General features: G+C 36.6%; 1 protein-coding gene across 1 annotated transcript in view; it reads right to left on the reverse strand.

The window, feature by feature from the left end:
• The window catches only part of CNTNAP2 (contactin associated protein 2), a 1020353-nt gene that overhangs the window by 573496 nt on the left and 423383 nt on the right, over positions 1–23474 (reverse strand). Inside the window, exon 4 of the mRNA XM_058040331.1 lies at positions 4760–4907. Coding sequence (XP_057896314.1) covers positions 4760–4907 — 148 coding nt within the window. The remainder of the gene's footprint in view (positions 1–4759; positions 4908–23474) is intronic.

Consider the following 23474-nt stretch of genomic DNA (forward strand, 5'->3'; position numbering starts at 1 on the left):
ATTTGGCTCACCCCTTAAAAGAGCACCTACAAATTTAATTAGAGTTCTTATAACATGATTCCATGACCAAAATTTCATTCACTTTACTATTTGTAAAGTAAATGCTCACCATAAAAATAATCATTATTTTATGAATAACCTGTGGTTACTGTGACTGTGGTTACTATTTTTCCTTCTTTTCCCTCCCTCTCTAAAAAAAAAAAAAACCCCAAAACAGTCATCAATCAGAAAACGGAAACAGTTACATTTGACCTAGCAGTACATGTAGTTGAGCTAATAACTGTAAAAGAACAGATTTGCAAATACAGGTCATATGACATTTGTTCAGTCACACTGCTTCCTAACTGTTAACAAATAGAGCTGGTCAGTAAATGCAAACAGCTTGGCTTGCAGCCATTTATGGAGCTTTATAAGTGTTCCTGCCCTGAGTCTATTGAATATTTGCCTGGCTTTCTGCCTTCTCCAGGTGTTGCTTGTTTTTTTTTTCTAGTATATCCTACAATTCAGAAGTGAGTCATCGGAAATTTAAAAATTTTTACCATCAAATGTGCAATTGCATTAAAAGGATACAAATGTACTGTTTACATCCAGAAAATCAGCACAGCCACATAAAAAACTCCTCTATGAATAAAGGTAGCATGAGTGCTTTCCTCTCATGGGATTTCATGATCCAGAAGGTCTCTTACAGCTACCTTGAAAAGCACAGCCAAAGCCTATGCAATAATATTCTTATTGCCCTTTTTTTGTAGGCATTCATCTGCCACAGGATGGAGATTAAGGGAGCTATTCATATGGCAGTGATCCTGCAGGAATCTTTTATGATCTTCATGAATCAGTGGTAAAAGTATTATATTGTAGTTTTCATGGCCTCCAGATGCCATGTCTTTTCTGCCTGTCTCAAAAATTCATGAAAGTGAACATGGTGGAGGATCCATGTCATGTGCCATTGCTCTCTATCTTCAAAAGAGCACGAAAAAAAATCAGTCATCAGTTTTCATTTAACTGATTTCAGTGGATATTTTGACTTTGGTTATATTGCTTTCTTCTTTGTGACTTGTTCTTAGATATATGATGTTACTTCAAGTGTCAAGACTTTATGGCTTATGAAACTCACAATTTTAAAATAAAAACTAAAAGTTTCATTGACCAAAATGTGGGTTTTATGTTATATAATAGTCTATTGGCTGTGATTTCTCAAGCTTATTTTGCTTGAAATTTCTTCATTAGTTTAGCTATTAAGCAAGTTCTTTACCCAATTTTAATACTTTTTTTTTTTTTTAATAATATATAGTCCGTTTTTCTCTATAGGAAAAAAAAATAAAACCCAAATTTCATTCTGAATCTTTTTGTAGAGTAAGATCCTAATTCTTTTTGGGTGACTTCTGTGAACTTTTCTGATAGAAGACAACCTACAGACCTCATCTACACAAAATACAGATATGAAATTTAAAAGAACAGACTTTAAGCAAACCAACACCACAAGAAGATTTGGTAATGCTATTAACTTCTTCAGGGTACAGGTGTGAAGTCTAATTACTCTCTGGAAAACATACCTCTTTTAAACATGATTTGCTGGGCAAGGAAGGACATGGATCTCACCCCCTGGTACAAAAAAGTTAAATGTGTATCTTATATACATATACAAACAAAATAGGAACCAGAAATATGGCAATTAGCGATCTGATGTTTGAATAAGCAGTTCAATATGAGGAAGCATTTTTCTTAAAGGTCTGAGACGAATGACCAGGTTGCAGCATTGTGCAAGGAAGGAGTTTTAACAGTCAGTGTGCATGGCTTTCCAATTAAACCTTGTGTGCAATGTGAGAAAATCTGAATTTTGCATCTAAATAGATCTAAATAAAAAAAATACATTAATTTGTTAACTAAAAGAAAATTAAAATTATGATGTATTGGACAGCCTTTGATTAAGGTAATAGTTCCAAAAGTTGGGGCAGATTTGAGTAGAAGCCAGTTGTTTAATCAGGCTTTTAAAATTGGTGATTATCTAAATGGTTAGTTCCTTAAGTGACAAGAAGGATTAATCTGCAAATAACACTGGTTAATGGCAGTGCTTATATTTATATGCAAATATATGCACTTCCAATCATAAGGTTAAAAACTTGGCCTCTGCCAAAGGACACATCTACATGGAAAGGTGCAGCATTTACACCTGGCTCCAAATAATTCATTTGAAGACAAGCAGAGAATTTGTAAACAGTACTCCCTGGTTACAGTATTCATACCAAAGGGCTGCTTTCCTCTCTCTTTACACATTTATTTTCTTACTTTTTCTTCTCAGCTGCTGTGCTGCTCTCTACTGATACCATTTTGGGAGCAGCCCAATTCCTGCATGTAAAAACCACACTGCATTGTAGCAGAAATGTTGAAAGAAAAGTCCCTTTAAACATAAAACCAAAATATATTATTTTAAATCTTACAATAAAAAAGTCTTCAGTGATTACTGTAATAATTTCTAATACAAACAGAACAGTAATATTCTATCAGTAAAATTATGAAATTATATTGGGCCACCTTAGTTCTTCTTTGAAGACACATTTTACCATTATTTTTATAGTTCCATACATTGTGTCCTTGGCAGGGGCTTTTTATTCTCCTCTGAAAGTTCAGCAAGCAAGCAACTTTCCATCAAACAACTAAAATAATTTTGTCAGCAAGCTGTGTTTTACTTTTTCTCACATTTACTTTAGGCCTCTAAAAGTATCTTGTTGCGTACATACGGCATTTTGTCTATTCATTTCATCAAAATGTATAATTTTTATGCGTAAATATTGTAGTAAATATCGTGGGGTTTCTTGTTTGATTCTGCTACATTTTATTCTGTTAAAGAGATTGTATTTGATAGTAAACTAGATGTTGGTTTCTTGCATCAAAGGCCTGAATTTGATGTATATTTGATGTACAAGCAATCAGGTATACTTAGAAGCAAGTATTTATTATGATGGAAAATTAACCATGCTGTAGTGTTTGGCGTACTTAAAACAGCACATAAAACATTTTAGCAGTATGATGGTAAACACTCGTTTATTAAGAGCCATGTGCTGAATAATCAGAGTTGTACCTAAAACTTCAGAATCTAAATCTCTTTGAGTTGTAGGTAACTTTAGTGAAATCTACAGGTCTTTAGGCAACAGATATCACAGAAACATGGAACAGTTTGTGTCAGAAGGGACCTTTAAAGACCATCTAGTTCAATCCCTCTGCAATAATCAGAGACATCGTCAACTAGCTCAGGTTCCTCAGAGTCCCAAAAAATCTGAGTTTAAATGTTTCCAGGGATGGAGCATCCACTGCCTCTGTGGGTAAATTTTTAGTTCTAGAACTCTCATTGTAAAAATAGTCTTCCTTATATCTAATCTAAATTGACCCCCTATTCATTTAAAAACATTATGCTTTGTCTTATTGCACCAGGTCCTGAAGGGCATAATTTCCAAAAGCATTATCAGTCCTGCTCTTAGCTATGGAAGCCCTGGTACCATTGCTCACCCACATTTCAGAAGAAATTCTGAAGTCACATTCAAATACTCCACAGAAAAATGTGTCAGATATTTAGACAGAATTGTAATTTACTGCTTTGATTTTATCTCTCTCACCAGGAAATAAATTATGCCTTGTTTCCATTTCATCTTTCAAGACCCAACATGACATTTGTTTGAACACGATCTCTTCCTCAAATGTCCCAGTCAAGCTTATACAATAGCCAAAGCCTTCTACAACAGAAATGTGTACCCCCACCACAGCAGCATCAATACTATAGCAAGTTTGATTTGATTTCTCAACTAAGTTCCAGCTGTTGGGAAATTCTCTGTGATTCAATATACATTTTTAAAACATTCGTTGCATGGAAATAAGAAAAATAATATCAAAACTCTATTCCTCATGGTTTTATTGGTGTTGAAGGAAAGTATGGATTCTGTCGACTATCTAATCAAACAAAAACCAGTTTAAATCACAGCTGGTTTTGGTAGTCAGGATGGAAAAGTACTTCAATAGGTCTTGTGTCACCCAAGGAAGTTGGTGATGAACCTTCCACATTTTATTCTAAAGTCTCGTTATTGAAAGACAAATCTCAAATAACATCTTCCAGCTAAAATACCAACAAGTCCAGGATACTGCCTAAAAAGTACATAGAAATAGGGTATCATAAACTCAGTTTTGCAGGTTTGCCAACTTAAGCACTGGCTGGATTGAATTAAAGGAAGGGCATAATTTCCAAAAGCATTATCAGTCCTGCTCTTAGCTATGGAAGCCCTGGTACCATTGCTCACCCAGATTTCAGAAAAGATTCTGAAGTCACATTCAAATACTCTACAAAATATCACAGAAAAACGTGTCAGATATTTAGACAGAATTGTAATTTACTGCTTTAATTTTATCTCTCTCACCAGCCAATAAATTATGCCCTGTTTCCATTTTATCTTTCAAGACCCAACATGACATTTGTTTGAATATGATCTCTTCCTCAAATGTCCCAATCAAGCTTATACAATAGCCAAAGCCTTCTACAACAGAAATCATGAAGATGGAAAGGAGCAACTTCAAAGCACTATTGCAAATTCCAATGTTGTATCTTCCAGAGAAGAACAAACTATCAACCCAGAATTAAAGTTCCAACAAATATTTCATGAAGCCCTAGGTAACACAATTAGACTAAAGTCTTTGACATTTGGATTAAATCCAAAATTTGAAGTGAGATTTTATTTAGGGGAGGGAAAAAAAGGATCATCATGGAAAAACTTACAGTAGGAGCAACCGTAGACTTCAATTCTTAACCCAATTTGGCCCTCTCCATTCCAGTCCAAAGGAACTATCCTCACATAGCGAGCAATAACTGGATGTTGTAAATCATGCCGGACCACGCTGTCAGAGTTTGCATTTCCAGGAAATGCCTGAGGGAAAAAAGAAGAAAAAAAAAAAAATCAATTCTAGTGCCTTTATGGTTGGCATCTGAAGAAATACATATAAAATCCTATAATACATGCTCAGACACTACTTATTCAAAAAATATATCTTAGAAGAATAAGTATTTTGTTCCATTCATAGTAGATCCAGGTGGTGGTAGATGTAAGGAAGATGCACAAGATCCAGTCTTTGGTGGACTCACAAAATTAAAACGTTAACAGTTACATTCACCTTAATTTTTTTGTGCTGCAGCTGTTGATGTGCTAAACGATGACGATGGCACTCCTCACTTCATAAATAAGTTAGTGAGACATTAATTAGTGTCTTTGAAGTACTTATATATTTGGGTGGTATAAGGAAATAAACAGTCCTCTCTTCTGAGCTGAAGAGAAGACAAAGGAAATCATACAGTGACCAAGGACAAAAAATGCTGCTGAGCAGCTGCCTGTTTGCTTAATCTTGTTCTAGGAATCACAGAACTTCATGGAGGGAATAAAAATTTTTATTCCTTTAAATATGTATGTTTTACTGAGCATGCAAGATAATGCTCCATAGTTCAAGAATAAATTCCATTTGGAAATGTTTTTATTTTATGATGCTTGGCATAATCTTATCAAAACACTACTAAATGTAGGTTTGCTGGTTGTTTGGGTTAGGGCTTATTTGTATTTTTTTTGTTCATTTCCTAGAAGTGTTATGGTCAAAGAATGCTGAATATAGAAAGATATGATATTTTCTACACAATTTAATTAAGTTATAGATAAAATAAGATTCACACAATCAAAAGTATTTTCTAGAGCTCTCCAAAATTTTTACCCTGACTTGTGCTTTACCAGTCTTTTGTCAGAAGGAGAGCTGATCCCAGCAGGTACCTGGCATTTCAAGTGTTCCTATTGCTGTATGAATCAGTAACCTCTGCTGAATGCATAAACATAGTCAACAGAGAATAAGGCAGTCCCAGATTAATAAAACACATCCCATTTAGTCCACAGCAGAAGAGTATCTTTTAAGCACAGCCTTCATTTAAATAAATGGGAAACAGTAATACACGCTTTGTGGATAATGCAAATACCAGGCCAAAATCCATTATTGCAAGACTGAAAAATCAATTTACAGGACCTTGAAAATTATGCACAATTGCTGTAAAATCTCCTTTTCTGGCCATTAGGATTTAAAAGTATAATTTAGACTCACAACTCTAATAGGAAAATTTTTTCTTTTTTAACAGGGAATGAATCTCTTGCTAAAAAGAAAAATAAAATATAGAGTTTTACAATAAGAAATCTCTTTGCAAAACTATTTTTTTCAAAAAAAGTGTAAATACCTGTATAAATTAGACAAATTTTTCAGATTAATAATCTCATTAAGTCACTTAAATATTATTGCCAGATATGATGCTTTTTCTTTAACCCAAACTGGGAAAAGTATCAAAATGGCTCACTTATCTGTAAAATACTGTCTCATGAGCCCAATTCCAAAATTCTTTGTTCTATAAACCATTTCTCTTCTTGTATTGGATACTAACTTCTGTAAGCTGCTTCGTATTTCAGGTCACATTGCAACAAAAAGACTGGGAATGTTATTAACCACTTTTCTCAAAGGTAGTGCTCCACAGGACAGCAACAGAATAAGAACAAAAATAGATAAGAAAATAAGTCCCCAAATCCTTTCTAAACAGTGTTTTTGAACGTATATTAAATGGAGCTTTCAAACATATTCACCAAGACTTTTGTCACTCCTTAAGAAGAAACTCTGTTTAGCTCCAAATAATTTTCAAAATGTAACAGGGCAGGTTTATAGGACAGATAACATATTTTTACAGGCCAACTAATACAGTTTAATAAATTAAATAAATAATAAATAATTCGGAAGAGTTTAGAGCAAAAATTATATGTTTTTTTAATTTCGCTTTGGCTTTACAGTATGCTTCAGCCACCCCACTGTACATAGGGACACCAGAGAGACATTCAGCATAATTATCTTTGCACAACTAAAGAACCTGGCGAAAAGTGAAGGTAAGAGTTTGGCAAACTTGGAAGCAAAGCTATTTAAAATTAAGATTCAGACTCAATTTTATATCCTGTACTCAAAGAACAACTACATTCTAATTAATAATTAAAAATAGTAGAGTTAAATTATAAATTCACATAAGCATTGTAATGAAATAGCACAAAGCTTAACAGTAGTGTGTAAGTAGAACTGGCCAAAATGCTTTTAGCTTCCTGTAATAGGATAATTTGCAATTATTTTCCAGTACTCAATTCTATGGACAAAGAAAGAGCATTACAAAATCTCCTATTCAGAAATTGCCTTTTGTAATAAAGGGTTAAAAAGAAATTCTCAGCATTAAAGAATTTATCTCTGAAATAAGGAGGCACAGAAATGCCTGAAATGTTAAGTGAACAAAAGTGGACACTTTCATACTTTAACCAAAGAGTAAATTGATGGAAGGATGGTGGTTACATCCTCAACCCGATAAACAAAAAGATGTTTGCAATCTCTCAGCTCTCTGCAAAGCAGAGAAAAAATCCCATATTGCACTGAAAAACATCATCACCTATATACCAGAGAATCTAACTTAGTTAAGGGGAAAATTAATTCTTCACTTCACTTAATGCAGGTGAAGAATTCTCCATCCAAATTAATGATCTATTCAGAGATGAGTTCTAAAATTGCTTCAGTGTAGGCTCTTTCTAGGATGGCATAAAAATAGGGCAATGCATGGAACAGGAGGATGACATTTCCTTTCTTAGATGAGGAGCTACTAATTTTTTTTTATAGCTTTCTTTAATTACTAGTAATTTTTTCACCACTTTGATTTTCTACTCACTGTTATACTTTTGATGGCTATTTTTTGCCTTTTTATCAAAGTAAGAAATAATTTATGTCTCTGAATTTCTGGGAAAAAAATATATATGCTTCTAGCTTTATTTTGACACTGCAATAATGAAAACAGTACAGAGTCTGTGTTCCCTGGGATTATAGCTCTATAAAGAGCAGAAACAGGAAATAGAAGTACCATTCTAAAATATGGAAACATCCACAGGCAGGCAGAATATGTCTTCAGGAAACATAACTGGGGTTTTTTTGGGACTCCAAGGTGAGCCAAGCTGACTAAACCTTGAAATTTTTATTTTATAGAAAAAAACCCCAAATTCTAAACCAAATATTTTTTTCAAAAACTAGAAGGATTACAAAAGTGAGATGTTGACAGCTTTGGTTATGGCTGCCAGCCCTCTGCACAAAAAAAGAAAATCTGGAAAGCGTTTACGCTTGAATTTTCAGGAATCTGGACCATCAGTGAGCAGAGCAGGGCTGGCTGGGTGCTGGAAGCTCTCCACCAGCAGTGCAGTAGAATGATGTTTGGCACTGCAGGGCAGATCAAATCCAGGGGCCCTAGAAAAATTCATATCATGAACTGGTTCTGCACAAGCTGACTGAAATCCACAGCAGATTTCAGAGAAGACAAGATGTTTAAAAAAATTTGTTCCTACTTTACTACTTGGACATTTAAGAAAAAAAGACAAAACCTTAACTTCATCAATTCCTCTTTGCTGGTGAAGATTTGCTTAAAACCTGTGAAAACCCAGCCCAACTGTGTCATGCAAACTCAAAGAGCAAGAATAAGAGGATTGGGTAAAGGAGAATGTAAGAGATAACTTTAAGAAGAAGGGGGGGAAAAAAAAGATATATAAGAAATATGGTAGGAAAACAGGTTGCAGAAAGAAAGAATAATGGCCAACTGAAAACAAATGCATCAGAAAGTAACAGATCTAGGTTATTTCCATTTTACCCCAGTTTTGACAGGTTGCTATACTTTCATCTGTACTGTGGGGAGTAAAAGTAAGTCATAGGAAGCAGCAATCTTTTCCTTGAAGAAACATTTCTGCATTCTCTCCTTTGAACAGCACAATTAGCAACACTACAATTTGCATACTCTACTCTTTGCCTAAAAACAATCACGTTCAAAGCAAAACAACATTTCTACAGCATTCTGCATAATCACCTCACACAGAAATGCATCTGAAAAGAAAACAAAAGTATCTGAAAGTAATTAAAAGCTATAGCAGGTATTTCCCTTATCCCAAATGATGAAATCCTCAAATGATTCATCAAGTCCTAAATTTCATCTTTGAGATTTGTGGTTTTAAAATGACCAGAACTCGTAAGAGCTCAGAATTGACAACAAATGGGATCAACTAAGCATTATAATGCTGCTGATGGTGAGCTCATAGGAACTTGATTCTATTATCAGTTCTAGCAGTAAATCCCAGTTTCAGTGGCAATCCAGATACTTTCCTCAGCCATATTTCTCTCTTTTATATAAATGAGTTATAAATGAGTGTGCATATATATATATATATATATATATATATATATGTATATATATATGTATGTATAATCTCAATGTTATCTTTCACTAGAATTGAGAACACTTTTTTATCCTATGCTCAAAACCTTTCCTAGCAATTTTAAATCAGATCTATCTTTTTGTTCACCTTACACCCTTATATTCTCTACTGACTCCTAGGAAGTTTACTTTCAAGTTCAAATTCTCTCTTTGTATGCTGAAAACATATTCTAACCACACATTCATCATAATTTGATGAAAAATTTAATGGAATTATCATTACATGCAAAGACTAAAGCCCAAAGCTTATTTGCTGCCTTTTAGCCTTGTACTTTTCAAAACAAAACACAATGATTTAGCAAAATAACATTATTGATCTTTATAACAAAACACACCTATATTTTATAGCCTGACAACTACTCTTTTACTCAAAAAGAACTCAATCTCCTCTACTGGAACTTTGATTTTTTTGGTATTTTAACAAAAATCTACAGAAATTTCTAATTCTCAATAAAAAATTTAAGGGATATTGTCATTTTTTATTCACAGATAACTTGTAGGGATTCCATTCTGTATAATGTACCCAGAAAATATTTTTAAAACTTAAAGATAGAAAATTGAAAAGCAAGATTTGATACCTGAGCATAATTTTGGATACCTGAAGAAAAATTACAAATATGAGCTTCATGATCAAATCTGTGAGTTTTAATGTGTTGATGTTTGCAGTTTTTCTTTTAAAATGAGAAACAAATGAAACTCCTATACACAAACAAACACAAACTAAAAATCCCCACACCCTCCCAACTACTGCATCCAGAACGTGACCCAGTAACTGGATGTAAGTGAGACATTCTTCTACCTTCTAGTGCTGTTGTAGGATATTATCATTGTTCAATTTACTTTGAGTAATGAAGCTTAAACAAAGAACTCCCTATCTATCTTGGTCATAAATCCCAAACACAAGAATTAAGAGCTTTTCTCATACTTCTACGTACAATTGTCAATTCTTTATTTATGCACAGAAATATTACCAAGTTATCTGAATTTTGCTAGGGAAACTGACTTTTTTTAAGGACTGGACAACAACCCTTTGTTGACTTTGTATCATTGGAATACTTGAGGCAGGACATCTGACAATGCACATGTGTACAGACTGAAGGGTTTTACTTGTTTTTCTTTTACCCACAACTCCAATTAATAATCCTATTCCCCTGACCTTTAGACTCATGAACAAGGGACATGGACATATGGATGCAGTTGAATTTTACTTTATGGGACACCACAGCATCACAGCAAAGGCACCAACAGCGTCGCGTTTCTCTATGTCCTGAAATTGAACACATTATTCCAGAGATGTGTGAAATATCTCAGTGGCAAAGATATTCTTCCCTTTTTGGTAAAAACACCAAATATAACATGTAAAATTTCTAAAACAGATACTAACAAAGCTCCTAAATTATTTTCTGGCCTGTATAATGAAGAAGAAATTTTAACCCCTATGCTGAGCCATATAGGTTTTGTTCTACTTGACATAAAATGAGATCAATCCTAAAATTCTTTTGAACCTAAGCTATACACAAAAAATATTAAAATACAATTAGGGTTGTAAAGTGAACACTGCTAGTAGAAGTTATGTTTCCTGCAGAGTCTTAATAAATTCCTGAATATCATTATGATATTAATTTATGTACATAATTACCTGCTATTAATTCCCCAGAGATTCATACAGTTCCCAGAGCGAAAATTGTGATTATTCATCCTGATACATTCAACATCTGAGGCTATAATACCTTAAGGTTTTAGGGTGGTTTGTTTGTTTTTCTCATTTTTAACCACATCTAAATTCAAGAGGAAAGCCACATGAGCTTGATGTGGAAAATTTTGTTGATGGAAGCCTGTCCTAGCCTTTTGCAATTTGTTCCCAAGATTTAGTATCCAGCATTTAGACTTTGATTTAAATTGAGAAAATACAACCTTCCCACCACTGAATAACATTCCATCTTTGTTTTTAAGATCAACTGATTGCTTTATTAGTAGTAGCTTCTGAACACATTGGGGAGTAATCATTATCTTGCTCTTAGTCTTAAACAAACCAAACAGATTTTAACACTTAGACACTGCAAGACCCACTCCAGGAGCAGCATGGGGTTTCATAATGAATAGGACTGGTATCTCTAAGACAGCTGCTTTATTTGGATGAGTGAATGAAGTACACAATGTCCATGCCTGTGGACTGCCAGATGGGAATGGGCCATCTCCCACAGACAGACTGTGCCCTACAGCACAGGTGCTGGATTCTCTTTGTGACATTTCCAATGTGGTGCTAGACAACAAAGTTGCAAAAAAATTTTCTGTGGCACTTAGTATAGTTCCAGGGAGACACAAAACGATTAGGTAGTTTTGCCTTAATCTTCCCTGCCTCTGTTCCACATAAATGGAATATGGAGCAAAAAAATTAAATTATTTTATGGGGTTGTAAAAATAAAATAATTCTTATTAAGCACTTTGTCAAGTATTCACATTGGTGTCTAAGTTAGAAAGCTGAGCCTTTTGTGGTCAGTGAAGCAAAGTGGGAGACAGGAAGTAAATTAAAAGCTTACCTCTCTCCAGTTGCTGCAAAGTGCAATATAAATTTTTCTGGGTACAATATAAATGTACTCTAAAAAATAAAGAATGTGATCAACACCTTAGTTCCAAAAAGTTGCCCACTGACTGATTAATGTTAAAAGAAAAAGAATACAAAAATCAGTGCAAAATGGTTGTACAGACAGGAGAAAACCTGCTTTTCTCTACAGGAGTTGTGAGATTTTATTCATTGATACACAAAAAATTACTTCTGCGTCATCTTCTGTAGAATGAAAGAGGGACAGGAAGAACGTGTTTCCAAAACACCTAAGCACAATTGCAATCATTACTGAAATAACAACAGCAACAGCTCTCTGATCATTGGCTGCTGGTCCACAGAGCTCAGCAGTAACAGGAGCTCTCACCTTGAGAAGGTCAAACACAGGGGAACTCCGGCCCTTGGTTTCTTTCCCTCTCTACTGCTGATGAATTTAGAAATTTTTGCACACTTTGATGATTTTCAAGTAGATTTTCAGTAATTTTCAGAACTGCAGTCCTTTCCTCGCTCTTGTCTCAAAGCTTCTTGTATCTCTTCTGCACAGCCCCACTACTCTACTGGGTTACTTGCCACCCAAGCTGTTGAGGCTGTTACCAGAGGGCACACTTAGGAGAGGAAAGCACAAACTCAGCAGTGTCATTCCACACCTCTGACCTAGTGCTTTGGATTAAAAAACTAAAACTCCCTGCAGGAAAAATTACAAAGTCAAAATCTGTTTTAAATACTGTTGAGAATCATCTACCGTGAGTAAGGGCATAGCAACTACAGAAAGCTTTTTAGCTCTTAATCAGTTAATATCCATCCAAACAGCAATCTTTACTCATAATAGAAAATACTGATTTGTGACTTCAGTTTATAACTATAAATAAAAATTACTGTACTTGCTGGTTTTATAGTCTTTTGAGTCATATGTAAATCATGATTATTAACATTTAAGATAAACTTTTCTCAGTTATGAATAGTTTTCATTGCTATGTTTCATTTGCAGAAGAGTCCAGAGACTGCTTTCCAGATCATTCCAATTCTGACTAGACTATTAGCATGCAAGAAACAACTGTGAAACAAAACTTTGCCTATCTGAAATAGTTGCAAGTATACAATTGTAAAACAATCAGTGAGGAATAAAGTCTGGTTATTCTGTATTAATTGCTTCATATATAAAGTTAATAGTGCATACTGAGATAAAATAAACAAACTTTGAACACAAAATTTAAATAAACAGGTGCTTTTATACTTTCAGTATCTATTTAATGCTGGGATTTTAGTTAATTGCAAATAGCATTTATATTCCCCACAATTCAGATAAGCTTCCCAGTAATGGGAAATAAAACTGGATTAAAAAGCCAATAAGCTGTCTTTAAACATGTTTCAGCTGTCCTTAAATAATATTAAAACATTACAAAATTGATTTATAATTACAGAAACATAAAAATAATGCATTAGAAATAATTTTGAAACTTTTGGGGGTTTTTTGCATGCTTCCAAGTTGTAAAATTTATGAAATAAATGAAGCTCACATATAATACTAAGTCAAGATTTAGCAATAAAATTACTAAAGAAAAAAAAGGAAAAATAGCATTGTTGCCATCTTCATTGCACTAACATGTTTCAGTTTCGGTCTGTAGGTACAGTACTCTCATAATATGTCAAGATGAAAGAAAATAAAAGTGACCTATCTAAAATATTTCACACACACTAAAGTTAGGGATTCCAAAGGGTGATGCAGGCAATATCAACTATGATACAAGAGCTCACTAATCATTTTCCTTTCCCTTCCTCCTATTCACCCTAAGCAGAGCCCATACTTTAAAAATCACCATCTTCATTAAGAACTTCTTGAGGAAGGTTCACAAGTTTAGAGCCTTCCAGTCTGGGAAACATGACAAGAGCAAAAATAAAAACCTGTAACCAAAATGTAACCATGAGATGAAAATGTCAATGAAAGATGTCCATGAAAAATGTGTAAGTCCTTTCTAAAACTCAGTGTAAGGTTAAAAAGGGTTTTAGATGCAGAGAATCATAAGCAAAATGGCATGCAAGCAAACACAAAATTCTTGTCTCAGGAAGAATACCTGGAGTAGGATTCTTCAGAATAGTCTTTTCAAACTGATCAAAGGAATATTTCTAAGAAATCCCCAAAGGCAGAATTACAGTATGTGATGGGCTTCAAACATGCCAGCTTGTCCTTCAACTTGAATTCAATAGCTGCTCATCTTTCTAGGGAAAAAAGGAGAGTTTTAACCACTTGGCTTTTTGAAATTATACCAAAAAGCCACAAGAATATTTTACAAAGGAATGTGGAAAGAAATATCTGAATTGTCAGAAGCTACCTCCTTCTTCAGGGATTTCTTTTCTTTTTTCCTTTTTCCTGCTAAGATGAGCATGACTGAAAGAATTTTGGGAGATATGCAGAATTCTTGTGTTTCTGCTCAAATCCATTCTCAGTCTTTATACAAAAAGTGTGTAGCATCTATATGAGAAGTTCAGAATAAGAAGTAATCTTTGATTGAAACTCCTGTGAATTTAGTAAACTGTCTTAACGTAATGGAATAGGAAATACTGAAGGTTCTATTTTTGTTTTAAAGTATATAATTTGATTTCATCCTATTCCCTCTTTTGCAACTGCATGCTTTCAGAAGTTTTATTTTCTCTTTTGCAGAGATAATATGCATCTAGAATTTCCATATTCTGTTGTTTGTTCAGGTTTGCATCAACTACTACTCCAAAGGTAACTGTATAGACATCTTTTAGTTGAAATGCCTTCAAATGGCTGTTAGCATCTGAAATAGGAAGATTTTCATAAATCAAAACCTTTGTTTAATAGTCACCAAATGTAAATCTAATTTGAAAACCATAATTGAAAGAGGAAAGGGTTTTAAAATTTTGATCACCTGTCCAGTTCTCTTTAAAATTCATTAAACAAGTACTAAAGTGATGTAAAGGCCTTATTTTCTCTCAATAGAGACTTCCTAAATTTAATTTTAAGCTCTGCCATAAATCTTAGGGGATTGAACATTAGAGTCAATTGATTTCTAGTTGCGTGCAAGTCATTTTTTTTTCCTCACAAGCATTGGCAATTTTATCTGACTCAGATATTTCTGGTTTATTTATTTTGCAGCCAGGATACATGCTTCGCTGGCCAAGGAGGCAGTGACATTCTGAGTTTAGCATAACTTCATTGCACTCTTTTCCATCACTTTGCAGGATCGACAGCCTGCATGGCCACTAACTTAAAAGAAGAGTTAGATGTCAGTAGAGCAACATTGTTGTTATTGACAGCTTCATGTGTCTTACTATTCATACAGAAGGAGAAGGTGGATTTTCTGATGTACAAAAATCTTTATTACTTAGGTGCATTACTTGTTTTACATGATTCTGATTGCCTGTGACAAAGATTTGCTACAGCACAGAGAAGATGATTATGGTTCTGTTCCTATGCAAAGGCCCAAATTGATCGGGAAAAGGCTGGCAGATACTCAGTGAATCTTCTTGTTTATTTTTATTTTCCTGAAACTACATCACACTGACACTGCTGTTTTCCAATCAGGGAAAGTGTTTGTAGCTCTTGCAGAGTGAAGACACCATTATCTTGTTGCTATTAGTCTGTTACATACCTTTCTCTAAAACTAATACAAGAGAAACCAAAAACATCCTTTTGTGGATATTTACAGGAAGGAGGAGTGGAAAGACAAAGGTACAGGGATCTCCCTATCTTTCGCTTTCCCTGACTTCTAGACTTATTTATTTACTGCCTGGGAGTATTTTGAAAACACGCTTGCAAGTGCTCAGAATGATTTTGGAGCTCTTCAGATGAAAGAGGCCATCATAATGTTACTCTGTTTCTCTACAGGATCACAGAAAGCCCCTGCAGGAATTGCCTTTACAGACATTTGATAAAACTCTGTAAATACTAGTAATAGCATAAGCACAGCAGTCAGGAATGACTGCTGGCAGTTCTGTTTGCTGCTTACTTACTGTGTGAACTGAGACTGACACCCAATGCCTCTGAAACTCATTCTGCCTGTAAGACAGAGATAATTCTCTTGGAAGTGTTTGTTGAGAATTAATTAGCTATTATTTATGCATTGATTCTTTAAAAACAAAACCAATCCATTCACTGATTTTTACATCCCTGCTCACTCAAACAAACAAACAAACAAACAAACAAACAAATAAATAAATAAATAAACCAAACCCAAAAAATCAAAGAGATTAATTGACTTTGGTGACCAGAGGAGAGCATTATGATAATCTGTTCTGGAGTTCAGTAGACACAATGCCAACTCCCATGCAATAGTTCAGTTAACAAGTTCACAGTCTGGGGTATAGTGCATCATTCATGAAGTTATCCTGTCTTGATTACAAAACTGAAAGTGATAAAAATATCAAATTTATCACACTCCTACAGAAGCTTTTCCCTACTTATATTCAGTGTTAAATATATGCATTATTTCTACTTGGTTTGTTCATCCAGTCACTGGATCTTATTACGTCTTTTGCTCTGTATCTAAGAATAGTTCACTATTATGGAAAACTTCTTTTTAAGAACCTGAGAAACTAGGGAGAAAATACTCACTGTGTTGCTATAACACTAAAATAATCAGGTAATTAAGCAAAATATGTAATTTGTCTGGAACAACTTGCAAAATGACAACATTACCTGGCTTCCAAAACCTTTACAGGCTTTCTTTTAAAGCCACTAGCTTCCCTCCTCCCTTCCCACAATGGTTGTGAAAAATCAAGCTAAAATAACAGCATGTATTTCCATTCAATTTTTGTGGAATTCATTCTGTTGTCATGTCACTGACTTAAATATCAAGGTTCAAAACAGGATCACCAAAAGGTTTCCAATTATCATTACATTATGCATTAAAATCTAGTTGGGATTGTGATACTGTATGATAAAAGAAAACTTTTAGGCAGTCTCCAGCATGCTTCATGAAACTCATCTGTGACAATGCTACAAGCAATATAGTAACACAATAGCTTATATTTCCATTTAAAAATCATCAATCCTTTTTTTGTTCAGATAATCTCTGCGTGATCCAAACTGATGACTTAGAATAAGAAAAATATTATGTAGCTGTCATATTAATGCATTGGACGTCATGGTTAATGTCTAGTTTTTAGGAAGAATGTAACAAAAAATTCAATCCATCTTTGAATTAAGATGTTAGGGATTTTTTAGAGACACCATTTCAGACTCATATATATACACAATATAATTATTCAGCCTTGTTAAGATAGGCTTGGTCATGGAAGAATAATAAAATGTATACTTTAGAATGAAGAGCAAAGCAAGGTGGGAAGAAAGCAGCAGTGATAGATCCTTGTTTTTAACAGCTTTTCATAAATTCTCTTGGGAAGCCAACTGAATTTCATTGAAGGGAGTGAATCAATGGTCCTTCATAAAAGGAAAATCAATTAGAAAGTCATTACCTGAAAATTAGCACTCAAAAAACAAAATTCCATTTTAAAGGCAATTAGACTGCATGTCAGCACTAAGTTGAATTGCATTTGCATTGATGTATGCAAAATGATTTACATCCTCCATCCCTAAGAAACGTAGCGAGTGAAAAATTAAAGAACATATTTAGAGACGCTGCTGAATTTATTTTTTGGAAGCTATCTATCTCAAGCAGCAGATGACTGTGCTGGGCTTTTAAACAGCTTTACATTGTGTATCTCAAGTACTGATGTTATTATTGGAATTACAACACTTGAGGAAATCTTACTTCTCCTCCCTGTCATAACAGCACATCGGAAAACAACTGCAAACATAAAAGCCAGAGAGAGGGCTGAAGGAGAGTAAATGCCCCAAGAGCCCCAGTGTTTCTCCCAATACCTTGCCATAGTCCTGGCGTGATTTGTGTCTTGAGGCACACTGGAAAAAGAAAAACTTTTAAGTATAAAGAAGGAGTAGATGGCATCTCATGGAAGAGTTAAAATCTCTTCCTGGGCAGCAACTGGATAATTAATCTATCCTGGTTATAGTGATAGGATTAGATCCACTCTGTCTGGGTCTGCCAGCATAGAAAGGGTGGTATATCTTTCTCTCACATGTCTGGTCTGGGTAACACAGGAAGCAGCAGAACCCAGGCCCTGAGGATGGGATATTGCAGCTGGCAGTGCTGAAGAGGAACTCTGATAAGTATGGCTCAGACTATTGCATCTTTGCAAGGGAGAGGGCACTGCCTCTACATCCCCAGTCAGAGATTTATCTTAAGGACAGGAGATGAAAATAAAAGAAATAAGGCACAGAAATATGAATTCATTATGGAACATCAAGCACATCTTAATCACATACTTCACACCATGCACACACTTACGTAGAATTAGGTTAAATGGCTAAAATGTTAAGTGCCATCTTGAAATGAGACACTTCTCTGAGCTGGGGTAAGTGTTCCAGACTTAGTTGAAGAGGCAACAGCAGAGATATCAGTGGTGACCAAGGTCAGTCTTGTGGAGACTGTTGGAATGTGTTGTATGGGAGGATCCCAAGCTCAGGGACACCTGATCAGCTGCCCAAGGCCCCCTCAGGACCCTGCAGCCCTCAGGAGCCCATGAGGAAAGGAGGGGGCATTGCCAGGAGCCATTGCCATTTAAATGTTGTTTCCAGGGAATGTGAGCAGCCATGAGGGCAGCAAACAGAGCTGGCAAAAAGTGTGTGGCACATTAGAAAGGTGTGGGACATGAGAAGGGACATGAGCAGGCAGGTCACAAAGGTAGGGCACAGAACCTGGGGAAGGAGTCATCACCCATCAAACATTCCATTGGAATGGAAAGTTTTGGGATTCTTAGAAAAGAAAGGCTAGGGAGACAAGTAGTCATGTCAGTAACTGGCTGGACAGTATGGAGCTCTACTTAGGGAAGGATTAAGATCCAGCTGAGAGCTAATAGAAGAAGATTAAAGGGAAGGCAGGGACAGAGGATGTTATAGTGAGAGCCTGTATCAGACCAATCAAGAGGATGGTGCAGATGAAGCCCTCTGTAGGCAGGCAGGAGTGGCCTCACACTTGTAAGCTCTGGCCCTCATGCAGGATTGCAACCACCTCAAATCTGTTGGAGTGAGAGCACGGCAGGGCACAAGTAATCCCAGAGCCTCCTCAAATGGGTTAACAACTTCCTTAGATAGGTGATTGAAAAGCCAACAAGAAGGTGCCACTCTGGACGTTGTGCTCACCAAGAGGAAGGAGCTGGTGGGGAATGCAGTGCTTCAAGGCAGGCTTGGCTGGAGTGACGAGGAGATGGTGTTTATGATCCTGATGACAGCAAGGAAGGCACACAGCAAGCTCAGTGCCCTGACTTCAGGAGAGCAGACTTTGGCCTCTCCTAGGACCTATTTGGTAAGAGTCCCATTGGATAGAGCGCTGGAAGACAGAGGGGCCCAAGATCACTGGCTGAATTTCACGCATCCCCTCCTCCAAGCTCAGGAGCCAGGTATCTCAACAAGGAGACTGAGCAAAAATGCCAGGAGGCTTTAGGAATGGATAAGGGGCTGCTGTGCAAATTCAAATTGAGAAAAAGAAGCTTTCAGAAAGTGGACATGAGGACAGGTGGCCTGAGAGGAATACAGGAAAATTGTATGGGAATCTAGAGACAAGGTTAGGGAAGCCAAAGCCCAGTTAGAATTGAGTATGGCCAGGGCACTAAGGATAAGAGGAAAGGCTTTGACACATATGTTGCAAACAAGATAAAGGATAGAGATAATATGGGTCCTTTCCAGAAGGAAAGGGAGACATGACTATGGCGGACAAAGAAGTCTGAGGTTCTCAACAACTTCTGTGCCTCAGTCTTCAATGGCAAGTGCTCCAGCCACAACATCCAAGTCAAGAAAGGAAAATGCAGGGACTGGGAGAATGAAAACTGGGAGAATGAGCCCCCTGTAGGAAAGGATCAGGTCTGAGACCATCCAAGGAACACCAATGTACACCAGTCCATGGGACCCAATGAGGTTCTTCTGTGGGTTCTGAGGGAGCTGGCAGATGAATTTACTAAACTACTATCCAAAATTTTTGAAAAATCCTGGCAGTCAGGTAAATTCCTTGATGACTGGAAAAAAAAGGGAAATGTAAGTCTCATTTTTAAAAAGGAAAAGCAGAAGACTGGAGGAACTACAGACCAATGAGTCTCACTTCTATACCAGGCAAGGTCATGGAGCAGATTCTCCTGTAAACTGTGCTAACGTACAAGGAAGAGAAACACCTCATTGGTAATAGGTCAATTCACAAAAGGGAAATTGTGCCTGACAAATCTGGTGACCTTCTGTGACAGGGCTACAGTGCTGGTGGACAGGGACAGAGGAACTGACTTTGCCTATCTGTACTTATGCTAAGTGTTTGATACTGCCCTACAGAATGATCTTGTCTCTAAGTTAGAGGGATATGAATTTGATGGATGGATGGATGTCGGAACTCAGTACATCTTTACAGGTGTCCAGAGTTGCTGAGAACCCCGTCGGGGGGGGCTTGGAGACCCTGGCATGCTGCCCAGAACACCTGGGGATTTGATTTTGACCCTTGGAGCAAATTGCCAGCTTTGTATAAGGACCTGAAAGTCACACAGTTTAAATAGTGTAATAACAAAATGATTACAGGGTGAAAATGTAGATTTTAGGGGTTTTGGTATGGGGGTTATGGGGACAAGATGGAGGAATCTTGTGTCTAGTTTTTCTTTCTTCTTCTTGTTCTCCATTTTCTGCTGTGATCTTGGCACTTTGGGATTGGTTTAGAGTAGAAGTGCTCTTGGAGTAGAGTAGAAGTAGAATACCTAACAGGTGATAGGTATTGGGAATTAAGTGTAAATATGATATATGTAGCTTGTAGTATAAAAGGACAACACCGCCTTGGGGGCAGTCAGAGTGCCTGTGGCTGCCCTGCTGAACAGGCCTCAGCTGGGCAGAAAGAAAATTTTATAGATAAGAATTAATAAGCAACCTCAAGACCGAAAAGTGAAGAGTCCAGACTTGTTCTTCAGTTGCGTGGGCCGAAGCAGAGACATCCTGTGCATCTCGGGGCAGGAAATATCAACAGCAACCTGAAAGATGGACCATTGGGTGGATAAAGAACTGGCTAGATGACAAGAGTCCACACTGACACCAGTGGTGTTCCTCTGGGGTCATTACTAGGGCCAATTGTTATGCAACATTTTTGGTGGTAATATGGACAGTGGGATCACGTGCACTCTCAGAAAACTTACAGATGACACCAAGCTCTGTGGGGGTGCAGTTGCAGACTGGAAGGAAGGGATAGTGCCATCCAAAGGGACTCTGACATGCTTGAGAGATGGTTTGATGCAAACCCCATGAAGTTCAGCAATGCCAAGTGCAAGGTCCTACACCTTGCAAGGTCACTGCAATCCCAGACACACCAATGGCATGGGCAGAGAAGTGGTTGAGAGCAGCCCTGCTAAGGAAGACCTGGGGGTTACAGGTGAGGAAAAACTCCACACCAGCCAGCTGCGTGTGCTCTCAGCTCAGAAAGACAATTGAATCCTGGGCTGCATCACAAGGAGCATGGCCAGCAGGTCAAAGGACATGATTCTGCCAGTCTGTTCACATGTGATTCCGCCTGGAGTACTGTGCACAGTTGTGGTGTCCCAAGCATTAAAAGGACATGGAACTGTTGGAGCAAGCTAAGAAGAGGGCTGCAAAGTTGATAACAGGGCTGGAGTATCTCCCCTTCCTTTCTCAGAACATGGGCTGAGAAAGCTGAGGCTATTCATCCTGAAAAAGAGAAAGAAGGTTGTGTTGAGACCTCAGAGAAACCTTCCAGTATCTGAAGAATCCTAGAGGGAAACTGGAGAGGGGCTCTTTGTCAGGAACTGTAGTGATAGGACAAGGGCAATGGGTACAAATTGAAAGAGAGGAAATTTAGGTTAGCTAAGAAGAAACTTTTTTAACATGAATGTGGTTACACACTTCAAGAGTTTGCCCAAGGACACTGTGGATGCCTCAACCCTGGCAGTGATCAAGGCCAGGTTGGATAAGGCCTTGATAACTTGGTCTAGTAGGAGGTGTCCCTGCACCTGGCAGGGAACTGGAAATGGATGACCTTTAAGGTCCATTCCAACCCCTTAGCTATGTCAATATGTCTATGTCTATAATTCTATGATTCAAGAGCTTAATGTAGGTGGTAAATTGGAGTGACAGACATTCTAGACTACCAAGACTTCCCTACCAGCTCAGCAGATGTGACACAGGAGGTCTGATACTAACCAGCAGCTTGTGGGAGAGCAGCATGCCCAAGGTGTCTCTCAGCTGGTGCTGGGTACCTAAATTCAGGAAATGGATTTTCACGGTACGTGTTTAGAACACATGCCTGTGTATGAGATTCATCCTGCCCAGGGTTCTCTACTTCTAGCAACAGAAACTTAGTTCAGTGAAGAAATTTAGATTAAAATTCTGCCTGTTCTGATAACATTTACTTGCACAAATAGATGTATTCTAGGTATTCTATGCCAGAGAAACATACAGAGTAGAAGGTTCATATGCAAATTCATATATATTTCTTCATTTATACAGATCGGTGTGTTTGGGTTCAGTTACGTATTTGGGATCAGTGTATTTTGGGCTCAGTTTTGACAGAAATCTAATGCCTGGGAATTAAAAATACCAAAATCCTATTAGATTGCATTTAAGATGGAGTCATTTGTCTGGGCTGGCAAATTCATCATTACGTGTAGACATAATAATTGAGTGAAGTAATTGGCTCAAATCACTTTGCCATCAAACTATGATTCCAAAATCCAGCAAAAAGTCCCTAAAATATTAACCTGGATATATGGAGCGATACCATAAATGGTAAAATGAAAAAATTGCATGTCCAAAATTAGTATAAATAATACAGGATGAGATTTTTTTTTTTTAAGATTGTCACTGGAGTTCTGTATTTCCAAAATATAAAACCATGATATACCAGCTTTTTATTATTCTTCATTTCATTCATAGCTAACAAAACTTACTTTTAGAACAGTGAAACTGTATATTGCTCTTTCATATAGGATAAAAGATCATTATAAAATAAAAAATATATCAAAATTAGTTATCAGTGTAAGAATATAAAGAAAAGTTTCTAAATGTTCATTTATATTTTGTAACTGTAGCTCAGGTTTTTACCTCTGCTTCCAAATAACCCCAAGTGCATCTCAGCTGAATATCTAGACATCTAAGTCACTGCCTGTGTTTAGGAAGGTGATTTGCTTGCTCATGAGAGGTCCTCCTAAGAGGAAGGATTTTAGAACTTTTCTCAGCAAGAATACTGAGTATCTTATCTTTTGCTCCAGCAGGTCAATCAGTAAGTCAGCTCTGCTTTCTTTGCACATCATCTGTGAGTTAGAATGCTGACTTCTCACGTTTTGTTTTTTTTTGTGTTAAGGGAAAAAGAACTATAGCAGTAAATGATGAGAATATATAAGAAGTTGGTTCTAATCATGGCTATGCAAGGCTGTACTCCTGAAAGTAGCATTAAACCCTTAGGGCTATGCTGAAAAATTATTGTGTGGAGCTCAAACGATGCACTTGGCTTTGACAGATACATCTTGACATAATATTTGAAATATTTGAGCAAGTGACCTGACCCA

Source organism: Melospiza georgiana, chromosome 1 (assembly GCF_028018845.1).
Source record: "Melospiza georgiana isolate bMelGeo1 chromosome 1, bMelGeo1.pri, whole genome shotgun sequence".
Lineage (NCBI taxonomy): Eukaryota > Metazoa > Chordata > Aves > Passeriformes > Passerellidae > Melospiza > Melospiza georgiana.